The 24,874-nt window shown below is 43.7% G+C and overlaps 1 protein-coding gene across 6 annotated transcripts; it reads right to left on the reverse strand.

The window, feature by feature from the left end:
• Window positions 1-989: 989 nt before the first annotated feature.
• On the reverse strand, window positions 990-24,364 carry sfmbt2 (Scm like with four mbt domains 2). 6 transcript variants are annotated; one of them, XM_058065772.2, is made up of 22 exons: window positions 24,212-24,363; window positions 23,064-23,125; window positions 19,996-20,110; window positions 19,831-19,934; window positions 18,064-18,304; window positions 17,940-17,954; window positions 11,948-12,036; window positions 9,421-9,670; window positions 9,233-9,330; window positions 8,701-8,802; window positions 8,407-8,637; window positions 8,198-8,324; window positions 7,996-8,109; window positions 7,861-7,903; window positions 7,684-7,751; window positions 4,523-4,656; window positions 4,329-4,438; window positions 4,084-4,259; window positions 3,848-4,017; window positions 3,541-3,792; window positions 1,524-1,637; window positions 990-1,450 (listed from the first exon to the last, which is right to left on the reverse strand). In XM_058065772.2, exons 3-22 carry the CDS (start codon window positions 20,036-20,038, stop codon window positions 1,310-1,312), a joined length of 2,622 nt encoding a protein of 873 aa, XP_057921755.2. In that variant the 5' UTR covers window positions 20,039-20,110; window positions 23,064-23,125; window positions 24,212-24,363; the 3' UTR covers window positions 990-1,309. The 6 variants fall into 6 exon arrangements, with proteins under 6 accessions (XP_057921755.2, XP_057921754.2, XP_057921756.2 ...); XM_058065771.2 differs by having other exon boundaries at window positions 3,848-4,259; window positions 19,831-19,930; window positions 24,212-24,364; XM_058065773.2 differs by lacking the exon at window positions 17,940-17,954.
• Between the last annotated feature and the right edge of the window lie 510 nt (window positions 24,365-24,874).

The raw sequence follows: 24,874 nt of genomic DNA on the forward strand, positions 1-24,874 counted from the left end.
CACAAAAAAAAGATTAGATTCTCGGCTTTCATCAGGAAAAAAGCTTGTTCTACGTTTTTCCATTCTTTACTCATCAGCTGTGGAACACAACTAAGCTTCCAGAAAGATCATTTCCCAACAAGGGAATATTGATGGATGGATGAACACATAATGTATGCAATTACCAGATAGAAAGTCAAAATTACGAGATAAAAAGTCAAAATTTTGAGAAAGTTGAAAATATGAGATACCAACTGTGCATGTGCCGCCTTTTTCACAGTCGTCTTCATCACTCTGCAAAATGGCAGTTGTGAACAGCCACATCAATTCTATTATTTCGATGCCTCAAAATTATTTTCCAATGTGCGTTTGCTTAGTACAATTCCATGTGAATTCACCAGCAAACAAAGTATTTCATCACTTGTAAAGCCACACTAAAAGTACTCACAATCCATGTCTGAACAGGAGAGAAGCGCTGCTGCTGTGACTCTTCTACAGAGCTATCTCATTATTTCGACTCACCATTGGGATAATTTTATAATTTTTTTCAGTGGCGGAAACGGGCCTCCATAAAAAAAACAGACGGGAAAGGCTCCTAGCAAGCCAGCTAGCTCCTGAGCTTGCTAACCTTTAGCATCACGCAAGTCGTCTCACCCACAAAATGGATTCATCTAGAAGGTTACGGTTATGTAAGATGTTTTTTAAGTATTTGCCGAGTAATTGCTCACAAGCAACCAGCTACCCCGGTCAGTTGCAACCTTTACCTTTGGGGCCGTTTATGTCCGCTTCCATCATCCATCTTCCGCCATCTATCTTGAAGCATCTACCAATAAAAATGATAACGACACACGCCCTCCTCACTTTGAACAAAAATTTTGGTGGCCATCGGGGGCGAAGTCATGCAAAGTGGAGATCTGATGAGGTTGCCAAGCAACAACTCCACACACTTACGCGCGCATCACATGGGATCCCATAATGTCTATTTAAAAACCTCGCACCAGCAGACTTGATACAAAATTAATAGAATTTTATCAAAACAAAACATTGCCAAGAAGACATTTGCATAGATTATCACAATTGTGTTTTTTAAAGAGCAAGAGAAGCGCCCATTTTTAACTGGAATAAATTATAGTTCAAATATATTAATTATTGGTTGGTGTGTGTTTAAATTAAATACATAAATAATCACTGCACGTGTGACAAACAAAGCCGCTTGTCGCAACGAGGTGATCGCCTCTTAGCATCAGAGTCATTTGCATTTTGCTTTTGTGCTTTTTCCTCTTGCAGCTCCACTTCCCGAGAAGGGCCGACGCGTCCACAAGGAGGCGGGTCAGTTGGCGTACTGTCTGTAGAAGGCCACCTTGACACGCTCAATGTGGTGGCACAGCTTGATGGCGGGGCCCAGCTTCAGGTCCATGCACTCCTGCACGGTGGGGAGCGTCAGCAGCAGCATGGCCTGACCATCGATGTCCTGCAACCGCACACAGCACACCGCATCAAGTCATGCTGTGGATGGAGCCAACACCACGTGAAGCAACACTTGCCTGCTCCTGGAACATGTTAGCCAGCGAAGCGCAATCCGTAGAGCTGATGAAGTGGACCACTTCCTGGACGCTCCACTCCAGAGGGTTTTTGTCTAGAACCAACTCATTGTCCTCCTGCATGTGACAACATACACGTATCAGTTTCAATAGTTTATCATTTTGCTAGCGCATACTGTGACTGTCAATATTTCCATGAGAAAATGAGGGAAACATTTGAGAATTGAAAATCTGAGAATTTCTGGAAAATGTTCCTTCCAGAAAAACACAAATTCTTGTCTCTCAACCAGAATGGTGTTCCACCAGGGGAGTTGGTGTAAAGACTCGACTCCCTGTCATTCTGTTTACACACCCCTGGCAACGCTGGCATGGGAAAATATGGGGACAAAATATGGGACATTTTTCCAAAAAATAAGGGAAATTCTGGTCTTTCCAGCAGAATGGTTTTCCATAAGGTAGATAGATAGGTAGGTAGGTAGGTAGGTAGATACTTTATTCATCCACATGGGGAAATTTGCAAGGTGTATAGAGTCAAATTCTTATCATTCTGTTTGTGCTGTCAACATTTGCACGTGAAAATATAGCAAATTTTCCAGATAATACAGGAAAGTTTTACATTATTTGTGCATTCTGATCTTTGTCATCAATTATACTTTTCCATTTGCTCAGTGATATTTGCCTTTGCTTCTTCCGCTTCCTGAAGAGTGGCACATAAGGTAGCATTATCTTCCAATAGTGCCTTGATATCATCCTGTAGAACCTTGATATCATTGCATTCTACCCCCCCCCCCCCTAAAAACAGTATTTAACCTTTAACCAACAGCGCACAGGCAGCATTATCATCTTGTGGTACCTTGATATTGTCTCGTAGTGCCTTGGTAGCCTATTTTCCTCCTTAAGGTTTATGGCTTCATCATGGATGTCGTTGAGGCTAGTGTTCTGCGCTTGTACATGTTCATGCGACAGTTTGCTTTTAAATTGGCTTTACATTCAAACTCATCTGACAGCTAGACTGGCCCTGTTTCTGATTTTGGACCCCAATCTCTAGGGCCAGCATCATTTTGCTTCGTGTTTGGTAATGGTAATGGTTTTATTTCATTTGAACATGCATCAGATTACAATTGAGTGCATCCCATAATCAGTTCACAGTTCCACATGTCCAAAAGGAGTAGGAAGAAGCAAAGCTTATTAAATCCTACCCATCCATCTGGTTACTTTCAGTAACTGTTACATTTGTTCACTTCCTGCTTTCCTAATATAATGTAAATTATTAAGTGTTGATTTACTAATTATTTTTATTTGTATTATTTTTATTTTTAGTCACTTACCGAAGTACAAGGTGATATGACCATCCAATGACATAATGTGTACCATAGTAACTGTCAATATAGTGATATGTATAGCACACCATGACTGGTTCAAGACTCTTCATCCTTGTATTTAGCAAACATCAACTGCTTGTATTGTTTCTTGAATTGGCTCATCGTTGTGCATTGTTTGAAGTCCAGACTCAATCCATTCCATAGTTTGATTCCACATACTGAAATGCTATGGCTTTTTAACGTTGTCCTAGCATATAAGTCTAGTCTATCCCTGAGATCATATTTCTCCTCTCTTGTAAAAGTATTGGATGACATTTTTAGGTAATTGGTTATATGGCCTTATGCATTGGCCTCATTTATTATTTTAGCTGTTTGAAGATGAATTATATCAGCAAGTTTAAGCATTTGTGATTTTAGAAATAAGGAGTTAGTATGTTCTCTGTAGGCGGCATTATGAATTATCCTTACTGACCTTTTTTGCACTTTTTTGTTTGGCATTGTTAAGACGCCAAACAACTGCTTTGAACATCAGCAGTTAGCCGGTTAGCTTGGCCTGCTAGCAGCTGTCAGCACTTGTAACTTGTTTCCAGGAATCTGTCCGAGTTAAGGTTTAGGAAGCAAGCAAGCTGTTCTTGTGTTCATGCAGTTATGGTATTTTGGAAAAGTACTGAACAAGTTCAAATCGACAAGTGTCTCACCTGCACGTCTTGACCTTTGCTTGACTGGTACTTGCTGAGGAGCTGACGACTTGACCTGCGGCGTCCCTCTGGCGCCTCCTGGTTGCCGGCGACATCGTCATTGTCCGCCCGGCGTTGCGTAACGGAGCGGCTTTGGCGACTGCCGGTCACCTCCACCGAGGAGACGTCAGTCAATTCGTCCCGCGGCTCCGAGCTGGTGGCCTCGCTCCCCGACCGCGACCCCACCTCGTCCTCGTCGTCTCCATCACTTTCCTAACGAGAAGAAATTAATCAAGGGATGTTTTCTTTTTCTTTCAGAGCGGCAAACCTGAGGCGAGTCAGCAGGAGTGTAGTCCACCGCTGAAGAGCGCCTCTTCTTCTGCACAAAGATGCTCTTCCTCTTCTTCCTGCGGCGTTTAGCTTTGACCGCATCACCCCCTCCGGCGTCATCGCCTCCCAGCAGCTTTGACAGCTTCCTCTTCTTCCTGTAGTAATAAGCTGTACACACGCAGCGTCCAGTAAGACGATGAGCACACACACCATTTATGTTGTTGGGAGACTGACTGTATTTTGTTTTTGTCTGGACAAAGCAGCTTTCTGGGCACTTATCGGGTACGAGGACAGGACTGATGAGGTTCGGGCAGCATTGAAGCTTTAGGCACACTTTGCGGCAGAAGTCCGGGATGAGCTCGGCCAAGCGCACGATTCTGATGCTGGAGCGGTATGTTTTCCCTTTGTATCTGCCGGATCACATGACAGGTTTGTGCATGTGGCTCAAGATGCCAGGATGGATTCAGGCGTGTCCTCACTTGGCTTTCAAGGTCTCCTCCTGGCAGTCCCAGCTCGGCTCCTCCAGCTCCTGCAGCTCCTTGAGGACGCGCCCAGGCTTGTAGGCGGCGTTGATGAGCATGGTGAGGAGCTGCGGGGAAACCGAGCGCTCTTAGGACACATCATCACTTTATATTCAAACACTCATGGAGAAGGCTTTGATTCTCCATCTCACCTCTTTGAGGACCAGCGTGCATTTCCCGGGGCCAACCGTCTGGGGAAGCTCGGTGATGCGGCCCTTGTTGAGGTACGGTCCAGAGAAGCAACGGTGGTTGACAAAGATTTTGGAGCAGCAGTAGCGTCCATTAGCTGCCATGGACAGATATTTAAAACACTCTTTTTTATGTCATCATGTTTACTTGTTAAGTTTCATTTTAATGACTAGGAGGGAGTTTGCTGAGCCAATGTTGTGTACGGGGATCAGTGTTGTGTGGGCGTATCACTCCCACTAGCTTCCAGTTCCTCCGTACATTCTATTAAGATGAACCACTCATACAGTAAAAAGTCTGTACGGCTCATATTCCGTAATCAGCTTCACACTTTTTCGGCTTTTTCCTGAGCACGGAGTCGCCACAACGATCTTTTTGATCCACATACTGATTTTTTACTTGAGCCCTTTAAATTTCTGACGAATACAGATGATTATAATAGTATGTTATAGTACGGCTCTTATAGCAGTGGTTTTATAGCAGAGTCAACATACAGCCATTATTGTTTAAATAGCTGGTAACACAAGGGAGCAGCAATGTCTTGCGTACAACCCAACAACCCAGCTCATTGTTTGACGCTGCACGAGTACTGCTGGCAGTGGGGGAGTTTAAGTTTGAGTTTAGGCCTGTTTAAGGACACCACCCTGAGCTTTGATAAAAGCATCATTATCCAAAGTGACTAAGAAAAATCTGGGTGTGATATTGGACCCGATTCTATCTTTTCATAAGAAAATTAAGAATGTTACTAAAACAGCATTTTTTAATCTTCGCAAAGATACAGCCTATTCTATCCACTTCTGATGCAGAGACCCTAGTCCATGCATTTGTCACGTCTCGCCTTGATTACTGTAATGTACTGCTTTCTGGTCTTCCGATGGCAAGTCTCAAAAGCCTGCAGTTAGTTGCTGCATGCTGCAGCACGACTTCTTACAAGGACGCGTAAGTTTGACCATATCTCTCCAATACTGGCCAATCTGCACTGGCTTCCAGTTCATTTAAGATTCTTGTTCTTTTCAATTAAGATTCTTGTTTACAAAATATGACATGGGTTGGCACCTTCCTATCTGGCTGACCTAATTGTACCCTGTGCTCTAAGGTGTGGAAAATAATTGATATTAATCGACACATCGATGCGCATGCATGCGATGCGAGTGCATCGGCTAATTCACCCGGTATGGATGCAATTGACGGGGGAAATCTAGATTCATCGCAATGCATTTGTGGGTATCTGTGAAATCCGATTCAAGCGCTGTTTTATTCATGTTCAACTTCACCCCATATGCTGTTCCCTATGCGCCATGAATGCACCATCATTATTTGGCCTTTTGGATTGAATACGGACGGAAACCGTGAGGCACATACAACTACTAGTAAAACAGCAAGGAAGTTTCTATATTTAACCCTCCCTGCAACGTTTAAATGGTATGTTTGGAAACACTACGGATTCTCAAAGACAGACGGAAAGCTCAACAATACGTTCGTCATTTGCAAAGAATGCCGCGTTAAGAAGCCGTACAACGGCAGCACAACAAATATGCAGACCCCCTTAAAAAGGGGACACCACAACACGGACAAGCCCCCCCCCGTCGAGTTTCTCGTCAGACACTGGGGAAAAACCAAGCAAATCAGGTCAGAACAAGTGCATCTTCCAATGCTTTCAAAATTGCCCAAGAGCTATTTGTCCGTCCCTACAACAAGTGCCCCCCCCCTCAACAAGTGTTCAGCACAACAGTGACATTAGAACAGCAGAGCAATTGGCTTCTTCCTGGATTTGGAAACAATTTTAAAAGGGTCATTTATGGAAATGGCACATTTTTTGGAGTTTTTTTTTTTTTTTTTTAGTTTTTATAGCTCAACAGGCGTGTCCCATTACATCCATTGTTAGCTCTCTCATTCTAGCTGTGTTTTCTTCAACAGAAGAAGCTAAGATGGGTGTTGATGTTTCACATAAGGATTGTAAATGGGCAAAATTCCCCCCAAAATGCAGTTTTTCCTTTAAAAGTCAGTGTACAGCTTCTGTAGTAGACAACAAGTGCTCCTCCTCGGGCAGGTGAGGTTGGAGGAGCCGACTCTTTCATACACGGTAAGTCAGGGGTCTCCAGCCAGTAGATCATGAGCTGCCAGTTGCTCCTAAACACTTTTCAATTAGCTCTCCAAAGACTTGATTCATTTATTATCACCTCCTATAACCACCAAAGTAGGGTTTGTTCATAGCACAGTGGAGTGGGCGTACCCGGAGGCAGGGAATATGTGGGGAAAAAAAATCAAAAACAGTTTTGGAAGCACAAGTCCAAGGAAATAGAGCTAGGTGGAGATCCTGGAAGATCTAGAAAGCTTTCTGTGCGGGTTATTGTGTGTAGCTGCTCTGCAGGAGTCCACAATTCAATACAAAGTATGTCATCTGTATTGAAAAGTTAAAGATGACATATCATTTTGATATTTTGTGAAAAAAATTGTATTGTATATTTTGATCAACAAACACCACGACACACAGCCCGGCAATGCAATACTCAAATGGTACACAAAGATTACTCCAAGATGCCATGTCATTTAAAGTATGCCTACTTTGTATGGAAGGAAGATTGTTACACAACACGGGACTTCAAAACCCAACAAGGGTCAGAGGAAGTTCTAGCAGTGTAGTGCATCAAAAGTGACTTACCTCCCCCACTTCTTCCCTTGAGGCAAGTAAGGAAAGTAATTCCAGCTATTTGGTGGGGTCTCTAAAGTTAAGCGTTTTGCTTCTCAAACATGTTAATTTGCATCACAAAACCGTTGCTCTAGTTAAAGTCCCATTTCGTCCATTGTTAGCTCCCTCATGCTAGCTCTGTTTTCTTCAACAGAAGAAGCTATAAGATGGGTGTTTCACATAAGGATTGTGAACGGGCAAAAAAAAAAAAGTCAGTGTACAGCTTCTGCAGTGTTCACCAAAAAACAGTCGACAGCACCAGACAATGACGCTGGACTAAGACAAAATTATCTTGCTACAACTCACTTGTGTTGCCGGCTATTGATACAAAGTATGTAGTAAATCTACACTCCCAACACAAACTGAACACTGAATACTCTACTTAGATCACTTTCTGTAGGAGTACTACCATTGCACGGCCGTCAAGCTGTGGGTTACCTGCATCATTTGGGGTGGGCTGGCAGTAACTGACAGGAGGACTCTGGACTGGGTGGGATGGTGCCAACCTGCAGAAAAAGAAAACAACTTCTTGAGCCACATTATTCTCACCTACACATAATAAACTAATTGTGCATCTATTTCATCATGCTTGAGATGTTAAAGTTCTATTCTTACTGCTTCTCTGGCTGGACCACTGCTATCTTCCTTTGCTTTGGAACTGTGGAAAGAAAGCAGAGTCTTTGCTTGCTTGTGTGTGTGTGTGTGTGTGTGTGTGTGTGTGTGTGTGTGTGTCTGTGTGCGCGCACGTACAGACAGGTTTGAGAGGAGGGGTCAAAGGGTAAGCATTAGCCTCACACCAGCCCACAGGGAAGATGTCCATGGACTCCATGTCCACAATGGTCTCTGAAGACTGTTTGGCCACACCTACAGTAGGCACAGTGTGTCATTCTCCACCAAAGGGGGCGCCATAAAACACATTCTATCTTTGTTCGTTTTTCTGTGTTTTTTTTACCTTCCAGTCTGAGCCACAGCAGGCGTCCCCTGACTTGTGTGATCTGGGCCACGCAAATCTCACCCGGCCGCTTGTGGTTCACCGTCTCCAGCCACGTGTCTTTGGTAAAGATACGCTTTTGCCACGTCTAAAATCACACACACACAGGAGGTGTAAGGTTATTTATACTCTAAGCGTAACAATCTGGTGGCAGGATTCCAACGCCGTACATCAGGGAAGCAGGCGTCAGGGGCCGCTTCAGTCCCACTGTGCTTGAGGTAGTCGGCCCAATCAAAGTCCAGACCCTCGTAGCCCGGTGGCTTCTCCAAGCTGACGCCGTTCTTCAGGCACCACTGTATGGGCATGATGCCCGGCGAGTTGGCGTGACACAACACCGACCGTGGCTTGGCGTCTATGGTGAGGTCATCCAGCGTGACCTGGAAGTAGTTCTCATTGTACACCTGTGGAGAAAAGTCCATGTTAACATCTAACCATGGCGTTGCTGCTCGTGAGAGGACACTCACCTTGGTGACAGACACGGGGCAGATGCCAAGGCGGCCCCAGGGGGGAACCATCTCCAGCTTCATGCCCAGCTTGAAGGCGTGCTTGGGCAGGTCCAACTGGTCCTGATACGATCAAATCAAAACATACCCCCGTGTCAGAGTATTCAAGACATAAAACTACGCTTCAATGTGGCCATGATTAATATTTGTATTTGATTTCATTTAGCCATTTTATGCATGAAAATGATTTAGGCAAAGGATACTTACAGTTAGCTAAAATACGAATATTTGTTGAATAACAACCGGCCATATTTGACCGTGAAAGAGCATGATTGATGAACATATTTTTAGAAAACAGCGAGGGATTACTGTACTGTACTGTGATACAATTCAACATGAAAATAAAATAAAAATATGCACCGATGAGGGAAAACCTTGTGCAAGCAATGGTTATGTCAACAGGCGTTTATGCCTACGTTGGTTAGCCAGTGCCATGGGTGTGGAGGTAAGTGGGTTCCACATAAATAAAGTACAAAATCACACCAACACTCACCTTGAACACCTCAAGGGGCAGCGGACACGTCTGTCCTTCTCTCTGAGCATCCTCTAAAACCTGCTGCCAGTCAGAGGTGCTCTTTAGGGATTGGAACTCTATGGACACAATTTTTATATTTATTATTTTTCATGTTTGTTAAAAACACAGCACATAAAAATGATAAAAATAAGGATTTTAATGCTCACCTGTGGGCGGCTCCATGGAGAGCTGGTTCTCTTGCGCCCATCCGAGAGGGCGGAGCCTCACATCCAGGTAGAAGAGCCAGGTATCCTGAGCCTGGTGCTCATCTGAGAGGCCAGCGTAGCGAAGACGCAGCCTGCCGCCGACATTAAGGATGACACGCGCCGGCCAGGAGCGGGACGGGTCGGAGACGTCGCGGAGTTCCAGAAGGGAACCTTGGAGGATCAGGTCCACCGTGTTCTTACCTCGCAAGGGCTGTGCAGACACAATGACAACATGTCATCCCATTTTAACAGTCAAGACAAGAAGTGGGCAGTGTTGCTCACAGGACTGCTATGTATGTGTGGCGGTGGAGGTTGTCACAAACACGACTGAGCTGCCTGCTTTCAGACCTCATTGAATGTGCATTAATTGGTCATTTGCTACACCTGAGTAAAAAACAAAAAAAAACAAAGACAAATATGCCAAATTGGAATAATTGCCTTTGATGCATTTGCAACATAAACAACATAACATAAACATAGAAACAAACAGCACAACAAATATGTTCAGAGCTACAAATGCGCTTTCTGTCAGACTCTGCCCTGAGTGCTTTTTGACATCATTGGCCATCAGCGGTAGAACATAGGGAAGTTTCAGGAAAATATCAGTTCCCAACTAGTAAGGTTTTCTAGCATAAATTCCATTTTTGCTTTTGCGACAGCTGAAATATGTAGTCATGTAGTCAAAAAATTAATAGCCCACACTTCCGTTTATTTATGCATTTTAATGCCTGGTACATTTCGAAGTACATTTGTTTGAACATATATAATGATGGTAAAATAAATAGCTCAAGAGTTTAAGAGCTCTTATCGAGCAACTTCCATGTTATTATGTTGCCATAGGTCAGAAACGCTCTCTGCCCCCCACCCGCCCGCCCAAGCTTGTCTGTTTATGTTGTTAACAATAGCCACGTATACATGGACCCAAATACTCCAATTGCATTCGGTTTATTTTCTCAAACAGAAAGATTGTAACCTTTGCATACACCTCATTCCGAAAGTTGTCAGGGTGCGTTCTTCTTCGTGGTGTGTTTCTTCTTCTGTTGTTTATTGGCAGTTGGCAAGCAGCTTTCTTGTGCATTAGCGCATCACAATCTAAACCCTTCTATGCTTTATTCACAAGTCCAGTTTTATTAAAAAAGAAAATATCTATATATAAAACATGTCCCTAGTTTAATTAAAAATATTAGCAAGATTGAATTAGATTTTCCTGTTTAAATTGATCCCGACTGCGTTCTTTCATGATGTAACATAGCTGCTCTATAGGAGTCCACAACTAAATATAAAAAGAGTTGAAACATTTGCATTACAATAGGTCCCCTTTAAGTTACATCCGAATTACTTTAATAGCGATTGCATTGTGCCGCCCAAAAAATTATAAACTCGTATGAGTTATTTTTTTCATTATACAGTATTTTTCAAAATAAATATACCTTTATTAAAATGAAGAATCTGAAGAAACAAGACAGATTTATTGTAAATTCCAGGTCAATCCCAAGAGTGAGCTGAAGTGTCACTGAAGCTTTGAAGCTTTGAAGTGCAATAAAGGCACCTGACACAAAAGGCAAAATATGAGCTCTCCCACTCTGCTAAAAACATCCTCTCTTCATCCACATATTTTCACATTTTTTCCCTGCCATTTTGAGAGCAAATTTGGCATTTTCTCAAAAGATCGCTGTCTGACTGGGAAACTAGCTAGCGAAAATACCGTAATGAACTCAAGCATAGCGCACGCGCAAATATCGTAATGAACCAAACTTCAAAATGCCTTCATGCCTTTTTAAGAGCCGCGTTAAAACGGGCAAAGAGCTGCATGTGGCTCAAAATCCACAGGTTGGCCACCCCTGCACTAAGGCGTTTATGGGAAACACTGGACAAACATTTACTCACATGTTAAAATGTTGATTTATAAAACTTAGAGGGGAACTATATATTTTTATTTTGCCCATCATTTCAGATCCTTATGTGAAACATGAATTTCTGTCCCTTTTCTGTGCATTATAACATAAGAAAACAAGTTAATATGAGCTAGCTAACAATGCACATCATTGGGACACACCCATTTCGACTATGAATCCATGCTGATAACATGTAATAGTTGCAGTATCTTGGCCTATTTGTATGAAAAACACTACCCAAGCTTCTTTTCGAGGCACATTGATACACATACTTATGCTAGTTCCGTCAACAACAACAGCATGTCCGCTCTCTTTAGGATGGCCGTGTCTTCCAGCACAAGATGTGTGCTCCGTCTTCAGGTTAAAAAAAATGCTGACTGCAAACCAGCATCTTGTAGAGTCTTTGTAGCGAAATGGAGAGCTAGGTATCCAAAATAGTTTTTGATGTTAGCTGCTACAATAATCTCGCGCTAGAATGCACAGAAAAGTTAAAGAACCATGTGCTTATGTTTCACATAAGGTTTAGCAATGAAGTGCAGTTCCCCTTTAAGAAGACATGTATTATTATCGTAGACATGCGGGCGCACGCTCACCCCTTCCAGTAAGTTGGCCGGAGCCGTTCTGGAGCCGGTCAGGTCCTGGACCAGAAAGTCAGTCCAGTTACTGTATTTCTCTTTGATGGCTGCAAAGACATAAAAAGCATCACATAGAAAATCAAACAACTCGTTTGATTTTATTGGCAACTTGTGACAATTTATACACAATTTATACACCATTATTTTACTCTTTTGAGTGTGTCACTTCTGGCACTCAAGCACGTACATGTTTAATCGTCACACCCATAGAAAATAAGCTCTGTTGAGAGCTCACAAGCTAATAGGTGCTAAAAGTTAAAAAGACATCTATAATTTCCCTCCGAAGGCATGTGTGCAGCCATTATATGTATTTTGTATTATTTTCGTTTCAGTCCTTTGTGTTAGTTTACAGTTTGCTGTACCAGCTAAGGTTAATCATGTATTGTGTTGCACACGTGATGGTTGTTTGTTTATGAACATGTTCGTATGTAAAGTGACAGGTTTACTTGCGCTACCGTAAAGAAAAAGGCTTAATGATAAGAAAACAAATTTGTAGACATAATATGTTATTGTATATTTGTGTATTATGTGTAAGAATATTTGAAGTTCTGAATTTCAAGTTCTTTACTTGAAACGGTATCGGCCGATACGCGCGTGGTTTCGCCGATATATTTTTTCGCCGCATGATTTACAGACAGGCATCCGCCGGGCAGCTTTGTGTTGCCGCAGGACCCTGCAACACACGCACTGCAATAGTGGTGAATCACAACAAGGGTACGTGTTCAACTTTTAATTATCCTCTAACAGTTAAACTTAGTTGAAATATTGCCACCTGCTTTGAAATAGGAAACATGAACGCCAAGTGCATGCAATATACGTGCTTGAAAATATAGTTTAGTTTGTGGGTCTGAAAACCAGGAATGCTGCTGAATGCTTCATCTTTGAAAGTGCCTACCATTGGAATTAGGGAGCTGTTAATGTAGTTGGAGGCTAATATGTACAGCTGTTACCAACACCACTTTATTGTCAACATTTTGCCCAAGCAAAATCGGCCCAATTTTTTTTGGTATTGGCCCAAAAAAAAACATATCGGTCGACCCCTAATTATGTGACCAGTAATTTACTGCATTTTGTATCTGTTTGAACCCCTTTTAGTTCTCATGGTGGTTTTGAAATAAATCCATCAGTAAACGTAAACTTCAGTTGCTTTCTGTCGTTGAATTACATCAGGTGTCATCCAAAATGGAGTTCAAATAGTGTGACGAGTTTGCAGGAGTCCTATCAAGCTGCCCTGCTCTTTTAAAAACTCACACTAGTTTTGAAATGGCTTCTCAGAAGAAGCATTGTCTGGTGGGTAACATGCCCCGCACCAAAGAGCTCTCTGAATTGTTGAGCTACGTAAGGCTGATAGGGGATACAAAAGTATCTCCAAAAGCCTTGATGTCCAGGATGTAACAGTTAGATCATCTCCAAATGAAAGGAGTTCAAGACACTTGAAGCCACTCTCTCCAAGTGTAGTCGTCCAGCAAAGATGACCGCAAAAGCACAAGAAATCCTTGAACAAGAATGGAGATCATGGGAGGACTCCACGGACCTCTGCTGACACAAAAGAACATTGCGGCATGTCTAAAGTTTGCAAAAGACCACCAAAAAGACCGAATGGAGTTATTTGGAAGGAACACACAACGCATTGTATGGAGGAAAAGTGGCACAGCACACCAGCATCAGAACATCATCCCAACTGTGAAATATGGTGGAGGTTTGGGGGTGTTTTGCAGCCTCAGGGCCTTGCCGGATTACCGTCATCGATGAAAAAATTAATTCCAAAATGTACCAAGACGTTTAGCAGGAGAAGTTAAGACCATCGGTCCACCAGCTGAAGCTCAAACGAGGATGGGTGATGCAACAAGACAACAACCCCAAACATACGAGTAAATCAACAAAAGAATGGATCAAACAAAAGAAATTACGCCTTCTGGAGTGGCCAAGTCAGAGTCCGGACTCAACCCCATTGAGATGCTGTGGCAAGTGTGTGGGTGCTGGAGCCTATCCCAGCTGTCTTCGGACGAGAGGCGGGGGCACATCACAGGGCACATAGACAAACAACCATTCTTCGAGCGAGCCAGCCAATCACAGGGCACATATAAACAACCATTCGCACCGACATTCATACCTATGGACAATTTGGAGTGACCAATTAACCTAGCATGTTTTTGGAATGTGGGAGGAAACCGGAGTACCCGGAGAAAACCCACACATGCACGCATTCTTGCCACTGTACACAACACGCCAGCATTCCAAGGTCTACTTCTCAGTGTCCATCAAAAGTGATTCTCCTTTTGTTGTGGTTTTTTGTATATCACATAATAAGGCAGCTAAGTCAAAGCAGTCATAAATCCCCCCCTCCCCGAGCCCGGTGAGGGTCTTTTGCTGCCGTTTGCATGCACACAGGTTCTCCTGTGCAGGAATAGATACAACTATTTTTACAAATCCTGCACCCAACCCCCCCGACTACAAATAGTTATCCATTTCTCTCTGTTTATATCATAAAGGCAAACATGCTCAACTTTCACATAACATCAAGTGCGTAATTAACCTTACGGGAAGGGATCTTCAAAACACACAGAGCTATGTGCCCCGCCCCCACAGGCTCACCCTGTCTGCACCAATATTCAGCTGTAAAAAGCCAACAAATATGAATAAATGTATTGACATTTGCATATTTTTCCGCATTAATATTTTAAGCTCTACTTGGGATCATAAATGACGCCATGTTTTGTTAATGGGAGCAAAATTGCACTCGATTAATGGACGGTGATGCCAGAGTCGTTGCATTTTAACCTCGCACAGACCAGTGTGTGGCGCAATTTTTATCTTACTGCATCAAGGACGAGTTCCTGAGCATCACGTAGGTAAGGCGTGCACTTCCTGACCATCCTGGGGCAGAATAATGAATTCATTATGCCAGGGGTGTCCAGACTTTACTCAAATTAATTCATCCACAACTTTCATTGACGAGCTTTGGCAACAATACCGCATTTAGCATTTGATTTACTTATTGATTTATTTCAGATCCACCGCCCAGCAAATTCAGATTTTTGGTCAAAACACCTCTCGTTTAGGCCTACTTCTGAAGTAGTTGCAAATGGTAATTAATCGTGATTAATTTGAAGACATTAATCTACAGTTAAAATGTGTTTGCCCCTTTTTCCCCCTCTTTATTGCATGTTTGTCACACTTAAATGTTTCATTCATTTTCTACCACTTATCCTCACGAGGGTCGCGGGGGGTGCTGGAGCCTATCCTTCGGGCGAGAGGCGGGGTACACCCTGGACTGGTGGCCAGCCAATCACAGTGCACATATAGACAAACAACCATTCTTCGGGCGAGCCAGCCAATCACAATGCACATAGAGACAAACAACCATTCCCACTCACATTCATACCTATGGAAAATTTGGAGTGGCCAATTAACCTAACATGTTTTTGGAATGTGGGAGGAAACCGGAGTCCCCGGAGAAAACCCACGCATGCACGAGGAGAACATGCAAAGTCTCCACAGAGATGGCCGAGGGTAATTGAAGTAAGGTCTCCTAGCTGTGAGGTCTGCGCGCTAACCACTCGACCGCCGTGCAGCCCCTTAAATGTTTCAGATCTAACTAATTTAAATATTAGCCACATTCCTGTGAGGGCCACATAACTTTTCCACCCTGAGGGGGCCCGAGGTCAGTTTGTTACAGAAAAAGTGTTACCGGCTGCACAGCAGTTAAGTGGTTAGCGCGCAGACCTCACAGCTAGGAGACCAGAGTTCAATCCCACTCTCTGCCAACACTGTGTGTAGTTTGCATGTTCTCCCCGTGCATGCGTGGGTTTTCTGCGGGGACTCCGGTTTCTTGCCTTCCTTCTTCCCCATTCCCAAAAACATGCTAGGTTAATTGGTCACAGGTAAGAATGTGGGTGGGAATGGTTGTCTATATGTGTCCTGTGATTGGCTGGCTCGCCCGAAGACTGGCTACCAGTCCAGGGTGTATGCAGAAGGCAGCTAGGATAGGCTCCAGGACCCCAGCGACCCTCGTGAGGATAAGTGGTTGAAAATGAATGAATGTATGAAAACTTGCCCAAACTTTGTTTTCCAGAAAACCACACATAACCAAATATGCATAACCCTCCCCGGATCTTCACAGAAAAAAGGCACGACAAATACGTGTACTCAACAGGCAGATTCATGGCAGTAACCTCTTTCTACTTGGGTAAGTATAAAACAGAAGAAGAACAAAATCTCAATCACATGGCCAAACTGACAAAAAAAAATTAATGCACTTTTGGTATTATCTGGGGGCACGTGGGCTGTAATTTGGGGACCCCTGTCCAAAGCCTATTAAATGGTTGGTCCACCATTAGCAGAAACAACTGCAATCAAGCATTTTGCAATATCTTGGAATGAGTCTCTTGCTGGTGGACTTGCTGGTGTGTTTTGGATCATTGTACTGCTGCACAGCCCAAGTTGCTTTCAGCTTGAGGTCACTAACAGATGGCTGGTCATTCTCCTTTAGCAGAATTCATGCTTCCATTTATCACAGCAAGTCTTCCAGGTCCTGAAGCAGCAAAACAGACTCAGACCATCACACCACCACCACATTTTACTCTTGCTTATCATGTTCTTTGACTTTTACGGCAGATGTAATGGGATACACACCTTCCCAAAAAAGTTCAACTTTTGTCTGGTCAGACCACAGAGTATTTTCCCAAAGGTCTTGGGAATCATCAAGATGTTTTCTGGCAAAATGGAGACCAGCCTTAATGTTCTTTTTGTTCAGCAGTGGTTTTGGTCTTGGAACTCTGCCATGCAGGCAATTTTTGCCCAGTGTCTTTCTTATAGTGGAGTCATGAACACTGACTTTAACTGAGGCAATTCAGGCCAGCACATTTTTGGATGTTGTTGTGGGGTCTTTTGTGACCTCTCGGATGAGTCATGGCTGCACTCTTGGGGTCATTTTGGTTGGCCGGTCACTCCTGGGAAGGTTCACCACTGTTCCATGTTTTGGCCATTTGTGGATAATGGCTCTCACTGTGGTTGGCTGGAGTCCCAAAGCCTTAGAAATAGCTTCTAAACTTTTCCACACTGAAAGATCTCAATCTGTTTTGTTAACGGGGGGGGGGGGGGGGGGGTGTTCTTTTTCACACAGGGCTGTGTAGGCTTAAATCTTTCTTCCTTTAATAATAAAAAGTTACATTGAAAAACTGCAATTTGTTTTGAGTTGTGTTGTCATTGACAATATTTCAGTTTGTTTGATGATCAAATAACCTTTTCACAGCACATACAATATATGCTAAGGGCCCTTGCATCCTCGGTGGAAAGATGTGGACACCCCCGGTACAGGCAGGCTATGGCAAGGGTTCTCAAAGGTTTGGCTGCGGAACCAATCATCACCCCTCAATGACTGACACACGGCAACTCAAAAAAAGGGACTTGCATCTGGCGTGAGCTGCAGCAATGAGACCCTGTCTCTACTTTATGGCATGCTCTTCTCCAGCAGATATTTGCAGCTGTGTGTCCCCGCTCCATGTCTTTCCCATCAAACGTGCTGCATGAAAGGATGAGGCCCACGTGCCCATAACAGTACATGCACTCTTAACCTTGAGGTTGCAGACCCAGCCAAAACACACCAAGCATGCAGAAGGTCGCACACACAGCCGTCATTCTTGCTTCAAAGCTCAGTCATTTCTACGGAAGTTGAAATACGACATAGTAAAAAAAAACTATGAATTATTAACGTCTGCAACACACTGAACTAAAACGTCATGGGGACGCCACAGATGTTTATCTGCCGCCTGCAGTCGGTTTGCAACACTACTTATCACCGCAGGACACCTTAGTGGTGCCCGTTTGTGTGCAAAACGTCAGTTATCACCCGGCATTCTGCAAGAGAGCTGTGAGGTCACTTCCTGTGGGGGTTGGGGGGTGGGGGTGGTAAGCACCAAAGCTCATGCAGCTAATGTGAGGAGCTTACCATTTCTCAGTTTATCTGAGAGACGCAAAAAAAGAGAAAAGCGTGAAGCTGTGTAGTCACTCTCACCCTGGAGGCTGGCTTTTATCATTTCAACATAGTAAATATAAAGATCTGCATCACTCACCTTCTGGCGGCATGAGGGTCTTGTCGTTTTGAGCACACCAGCCCACCGGGTGCAGATCGGCCGTCATGACATCGCACCAGAAGTCAGCCTTGCGGTCGTCGGCGTAGCCACTGAAGCGCAGCAGCAGCAGCTGACCGCACGTGGTGATGATGGTGGCCACCCAGTACGTGTCTGGTCTGCTCTTGTTGGCCACTTCCAGCTTCATGCCAGGCTGGAAGCTGCTCTGCAGGCTCACCTCCACCTGGGACGCATACAGCACAGTCACGTTGTTATGTTTATGGTAATGCTAATGGTTTAATTTCATTTGAACATCCATCAGATTACAATTGAGTGCATCACATAATCAGTTCACAGTTCCACATGTCCAAAAGGAGTAGGAAGAAGCAAAGATTATTAAATCCTACCAATCCATCTGGTACTTTTACAATCAGTAACTGTTACATTAGTTCACTTCCTGCTTTCCTAATATAATTCAAAGTTTTTTTTTGTTTTCTCACGTACCAAAGTACGAGGTGATATGACCATACAATGACATAATGGGTACCATAGTAACCGTCAATATAGTGATATATATAGCACATCATGACTGGTTCATCGTTGTGCATTGTTTGAGGTCCTTACTCAATCCATTCCATAGCTTGATTCCACATACTGAAATGCTATGGCTTTTAATGTTTACCGAAGGTACGTACCAGGATAACGTTCAAAAGATGGACACACGGTATACGACCTTCCTGCTTATCTTGACACACAGCAACTATGATGCTTAAAAGGATCGCACAATGACATGCAAAATCTTGACATTTGATGAAAACCTGCTGAAAAAATGTCAAAGTACATACAATTGTATTTGTAAATAAAGATGAAATAAGATGAGTAAAGGGCTGCACGGTGAAAGAGTGGTTAGCGCGCAGGCCTCACAGCTAGGAGACCTGAGTTCAATGCCCCCCTCGGCCATCTCTGTGTGGACTTTGCATGTTCTCTCCATGCATGCGTGGGTTTTCTCTGGGGACTCTGGTTTCCTCCCACATTCCAAAGACATGCTAGGGATTTACAATATTAGCGTTTTTGCTGCAAACCGATATGCCGATATTGTCCGACTCAAATTTCGACAGGTATCAGCCAATATCGATGTGTGTGACATATAAACACATATGTGTTGTATACAGCATTCATTTTTATTTATCGGTTTATCACAAACGCTTGATTGCAGTTGTTGCTGCCTTGGGTGGCCCAACCCCTTATTAGCTTTATTTAGTGTTGGTTTGTGTTGTCATAATATTTACATTCAATTGATGATCTGAAACATTTAAGTGTGACAAACATGCCAACACTACTTTACTGAAAGCAACAAAAATGGGGTAGAAGCAGGACTGTAGGCACGTTGCATCTCCACCATGACAGAGTTGTGCAAAAGGCTGCAGGGCCAAACAGGATGTTCGCGTTTAGCGCTCGCACACTCCCAGAGTGAATGAATGGGAGGAGACGGCATCTTAGAAATCAATACAATACGAGTGCCCATGTGACTTCCCGCTGCAACAATGGCAACGTACTGCATTGCTCTGCTTGACTTATGCAACGCACAGACTCTTGAGTGTGTGTGTAAAAAGAAATCGCCGTTTCACATAGCGAGCGAGACGCATGAGTGCTGCACTTTACTGAATCACATCATTGCCAGTCGGCAACAATTTTTCCCAACGCCCCAGCCTGAGTCTGCATTATTTGGATGTAAAAGTATCCTAACTAACTAAAATTTGAGGTTCTCACATGCTTGAAGGTGGTGTGGGGGGCGGCGGTAGCCCCCGTCTCCTCCATATACTCCTGCCAGTTAAACTCTGCCTCCGCCTCCTCATCCTCCATGGACTCGCTGTCTGGTTGGACGAAACAGACTGTCAGAATGAGACAATCGGTGGCCTCACGTGGCCAGCTCACCTGTGTTCACTTCCTCCTCCTTGCTGAAGGTCAGCGTTTGCATCCTGGTGGGCTGATGAGCATGCACCCTTTGACTTTGTCTGCCTCACTGCATCCCACACCCCCTTGCGGAGACCTGGAGAGAGATGGATCAACGGGCTGCTTGCGTCATTTCAAGTATTGCTGACCAGGAGGAACCCATGTCTGAGATCTTAATACAACAAAGACAGTTACACAGCAAACCAAAAATTATGTCATCATTCCTGAAACCAACATAACAAAGCTGCCATCAGATAACCAATCAGAGCGCAGCAAAGCGGCTGAACTGGAATGACACCGGCGCCACACGCACCACCTTGTTGAGTGCAATGTGTGAAAACTTACCAAGACAGAAGTCCCGCCTATTTCCCTAAGACCTAAGAAAGCAGTATCAGCATTTTCACCGAATTAAAACAATTACATTGCACAAGAAACCCCCCGACCAACAGCAACTAAGGCACTATATATGTACATACACACACACACACACACACAGTAGTGTTTGCCCCCTTCCTGATTTCTTTTGTCATACTTAAATGTTTGAAATCACCAAAAAAATTTAAATATTAGTCCGTGACAGCACAACTCAACACAAAATGCATTTATGTTAAAAATCCAAACCTATTACTTAACCTAGTATTTTCCCAGACCTCTGGGAAAATACTCTGATCTGACCAGACAAAAGTTGAACATTTTGAAGGGTGTGTGTCCCATTACATCTGGCGTAAAAGTCATTAAAAGAACATGATAGCAAGAGTAAATATGGTGGTGGTAGTGTGATGGTCTGTGGCTGTTTTGCTGCTTCAGGACCTGGAAGACTTGCTGTGATAAATGGAAGCATGTAAAAGATTCTGCTGAAGGAGAATGTCCAGCAATCTGTTGGTGACCTCAAGCTGAAAGCAACTTGGGTTGTGCAGCAGGACAATGATCCAAAACACACCAGCAAGTCCACCTCTGAATGGCAGAAGAAAAACCAAATGAAGACTTTGCAGTGGCCTAGTCCAACTGCTGAGCTGAATCCTATTGAGATGCTGTGGCATGACCTTCAAAAGGCTTCATGCTGGAAAAGCCTCCAATGTGGCTGAATGACAACAATTCCTCCACAGCGCTGGAAGAGACTCATTGCAAGTTATCACAAACGCTTGATTGCAGTTGTTGCTGCTAAGGGTGGCCCAACCACTTATTAGCTTTATTTGGTGTTGAGTTGTGTTGTCATTGGCTAATATTTACATTAAATTGATTGACCAGGAAGGGCAAACACAAACACATTTTCACACCACTGTATCTACATATGAGATGTAAAAAAATATTAATTATGTGAAATATATAAGAGACCACCCCGCCCCCGCTAATCAGTGCCACAAAGCAGACATGGGGCACGAAATAGGACAAAACAGCACAAAGCTTTGTTATGTCAACATTTTTATCCTTTTTATTAAAAGTTTTATAAGTTATATAATACACCCAAGTGATTCCTCTTTCTTCCCCCACCAACTGTGTGCTGCAAAGCACAAATGGGGTTGGGGGCAGTAAAAAGGCACATAGCTTTGTCTTAAAAACATATATATATATACATTTTTGCCTTTTAACACATTTTTTAAGGTACCCTAAAAAAATCAAAGTCTCCCACGCCTGGAAAAGCTTTGAACACGCCTGCTGTTGGAAGTCATGAAAGAAGGAACTCCTCTTTAACATAATACGAGCTGTTCCGGCACCTTCCAAGTCAAGTTGAGCATCATCCTTTAAACAAACTAAAAAAACAAACACTGAGTCTACACGGCGGTTAATCTCAACAAACACCCAAGCGCGTGTGTGTGTGTGTGTGTGTGTGTGAGCGCCCCCCTCCCCCAAACGCCCTACAGTCTATATCCTGCATACATCTAGACTGCATCAACAGCAAGCTGAGCTAATTTGCCTCACATGACACTGCGGTTGCACTCCACCCTCGTCCACACGGCCTCAGAAGCACAACAACAACACATAGTGACTCACTGGACCCCCCCCCCCCCCCCATAACGACACAACACCGCATCCAGAATTAATGACAGCTATTAATTGTCTGTATGTTTATCGCCTCTACAGGGCTGTGGAGCTACATTTCCAGCACAGCGGAAAAAAACCCTGAAACAACAGGAAATGTGTCAGTGGCCAATTACTTCTGGCGTGCATTGCTCATTTCCCCCAAAATACACTCTTGACATATTTATAATCACCACACACATGAAAAGGGTGTTTTTTTCAGATTTTATTCTATTAACCTTTATTTTTTTTATAAATACATAAAATAACACTGACACTGATTTACGCACAAATGCAATTGGAAACATTTGTTACCACATTAAGACTATTTTTGTGTGTGGCAGGGGGCGGACGGTTGGACGTTTAGGCTTGGAGGACCTCCTAACGGCTGAGGCATGAGGACAAACAGCTGAAGAACTACTAAGTACTCAACTAACTAAACACTAGACGGGCTTTTGGACTTGACTGTCCTGGAGGGCGGTGGGTACACACTAACAGTTTTTACTTTATCAGTTCACGAACGGTGTTGGTTCAAACAAGGAATATGTATTTGTGCTGGTCAAAGATCCTCTATACATGAGTGCTCTGCTGTAATTAAGGAGCTACTGCTAATGCTCATCAAAGATCCTCAAAATGAGAGGATTTCTCAGATGTTTTGTAAGGATCTACTACCGAAAATTCCAGTCAAAGATCCTCTATATGACAGGAGAGCATTGCTGCTTCACTGTGGTGAAATGATACACAAACTAGCTGTTATTAACTTTTACATTTCTGCAATTGGTGGGTTGAGCAGAGAGCCAGGTTGGGCATCAGGGGATTCATCTCAGGACATTGAGTCCCAAAGGACTTTTTAATCATTAGAATTATTGATTGGCCTATATGCTGGGGCATCCACGTGCGTTTCCTCATTTCCTGCCTTTTCCTAAACCATGGCTGCCAAAGATTAACGGAGGATTTAGGAGATTAACTACCACTGCATGGGTTGGCCTTTTATTGCATTAGCGCCTATTAAGGTTCTCTTTTAGACTCACCCAGGAGGTGTTTCCTCTTGGTTACTCTTCTTCCTATGTCTTCCCACTAACAGCCCTGGATGCTGAAGAAATAAAAGAGGGGCGGGGATGGAGGGTGGGGGTTATGGCAAAGACAGACAAGACTTTAATCTTCTGAAAGCAAAAAGTACTTCACCCATAGTGCTAATCTAAAAAGAACATTTTCTATTAACAATTAACTGGAAACAAGGACATGATGCGGAGGAACGTCCGCATCATTAACATGAAATGTGCAAGCATTATCATCAGCAGCTGTGATTAAACGGTAAAAAAAAAAAGTATTTGGAAAGAGTCCACGTTTTACCCACTTTGCTTTACAGCCAAATATAAAAAGCACTCCCTGCTTAAAAGGTCATTTTGACCCAATTAGCAACTTAATCCGTACAAAGCGTGCCTATACAAAAACACCGGAAATGCGCCTCGAAACCCAGGAGAAAATGGGCGTCCGTTGGAAAAAAAAGCGATCAAACATGCGTGCTGTGGACTAAAGTAAAAGAGGAAACGTAGCGCGGCCATGAGGAATATGAGAAAGATGAGGGGTGTAGCCGAGCAGCGAGCAGCCTGCCACTCCGCGCGTGTACTTTGCACGCTGGGAAAACTGCGGTGGAAAAAAACCCGCAGGCACTTGCCCAGTGCACACTTTTAATTTAATTCATTAAATCTGGCGTGTGCGCACCAAAAGAGACCAAATTTGGCGAGTGGCGCGGCGTGGATGTGTTTTTTCCCCCCGCAAAGATGTCAAAGTGGCAGTTTGACAGACAAGACGGCCATGTTGGTTGGATGCCGCTGTGACGTTGGTGCAAAGTGTTGCTTGGGTGCTTTCCGACGGCTATTTCGCACCTTTATACAACTCACCAGAAAAAAAAAACCAAAGTGACTCATCAACACGCAGATGAGATCATCACGTTTGTTTTTACGTGGAGTCAGATCTTTTAAGTGCTTTTATAAAATAGCAAAAAAAACATTAGCGAGCGCTGTCACACGAGTTGGAACAAGTTAAGCTAGCGTAGCGACTGTTTTGACTACAAAGAGCCTCGTTTTAAAGCAAAACTAAATAACTCTGTACTGCTTCCCTCGTCGACAACAGCGAGCAGCCGAACGTGCCCCCTCCCTCGCAACACCTGTCTTACCTGGCCAACTTGTCCTTCGCCTCACAGGACACTTCCGTCTTGAGACCCCCGCTGGGCACGTCTTTCAGCTGCTGCCGCCACCGCTCCAATATGGCATCTGGCGTCTGCGCATGCGCAATTTATCTACCGCCAGTCTTCGCTGACCTTTGGTGCAAAAGAAAAACATTTAATCGAGGCAGAGGCTGCACGTCAAACATTTTGGTTGACGCGTTTTGAACAATTAAAGCTATCGTTTAATTAAAGCAACTAAATGACTACACTTACAGATAAAATATAACAAACTCAGCGCCTTCTAATCCATTGTTTGGTGTTCGCCAACAACAACAAAAAAACCTGCAGCAGTTTGTTAGTTTGGCTAGACTTTGCCTCCTTCTTGCTACCGAGTCAACAGTAGCCTCTAGTGGCTGCACAGCATTCCGCCGCTCCTGACGTGGTCTCAATGTTCTATAGCACAGCTGCAAGGCTCTTCTGGCAGTCCCCACGCTCACATTTAGAAAGCTTTATGACGTCACACTCCGCTCTTTGTTCCACAGGACGACAGGGGGGAAAAGTCATCAAACAAAACTCCAAAAGTTCCTTTTTGAACATCCCCCTTGATGCTCTTTATTGCCTGAAACATGTAAATAGTGGAAAAGTTCCACCTCACACGCTCTTTTACACAAT

Source organism: Doryrhamphus excisus, linkage group LG2 (genome assembly GCF_037039965.1).
Source record: "Doryrhamphus excisus strain RoL-2023G ecotype Guam linkage group LG2, RoL_Dexc_Guam_v1.1, whole genome shotgun sequence".
Lineage (NCBI taxonomy): Eukaryota > Metazoa > Chordata > Actinopteri > Syngnathiformes > Syngnathidae > Doryrhamphus > Doryrhamphus excisus.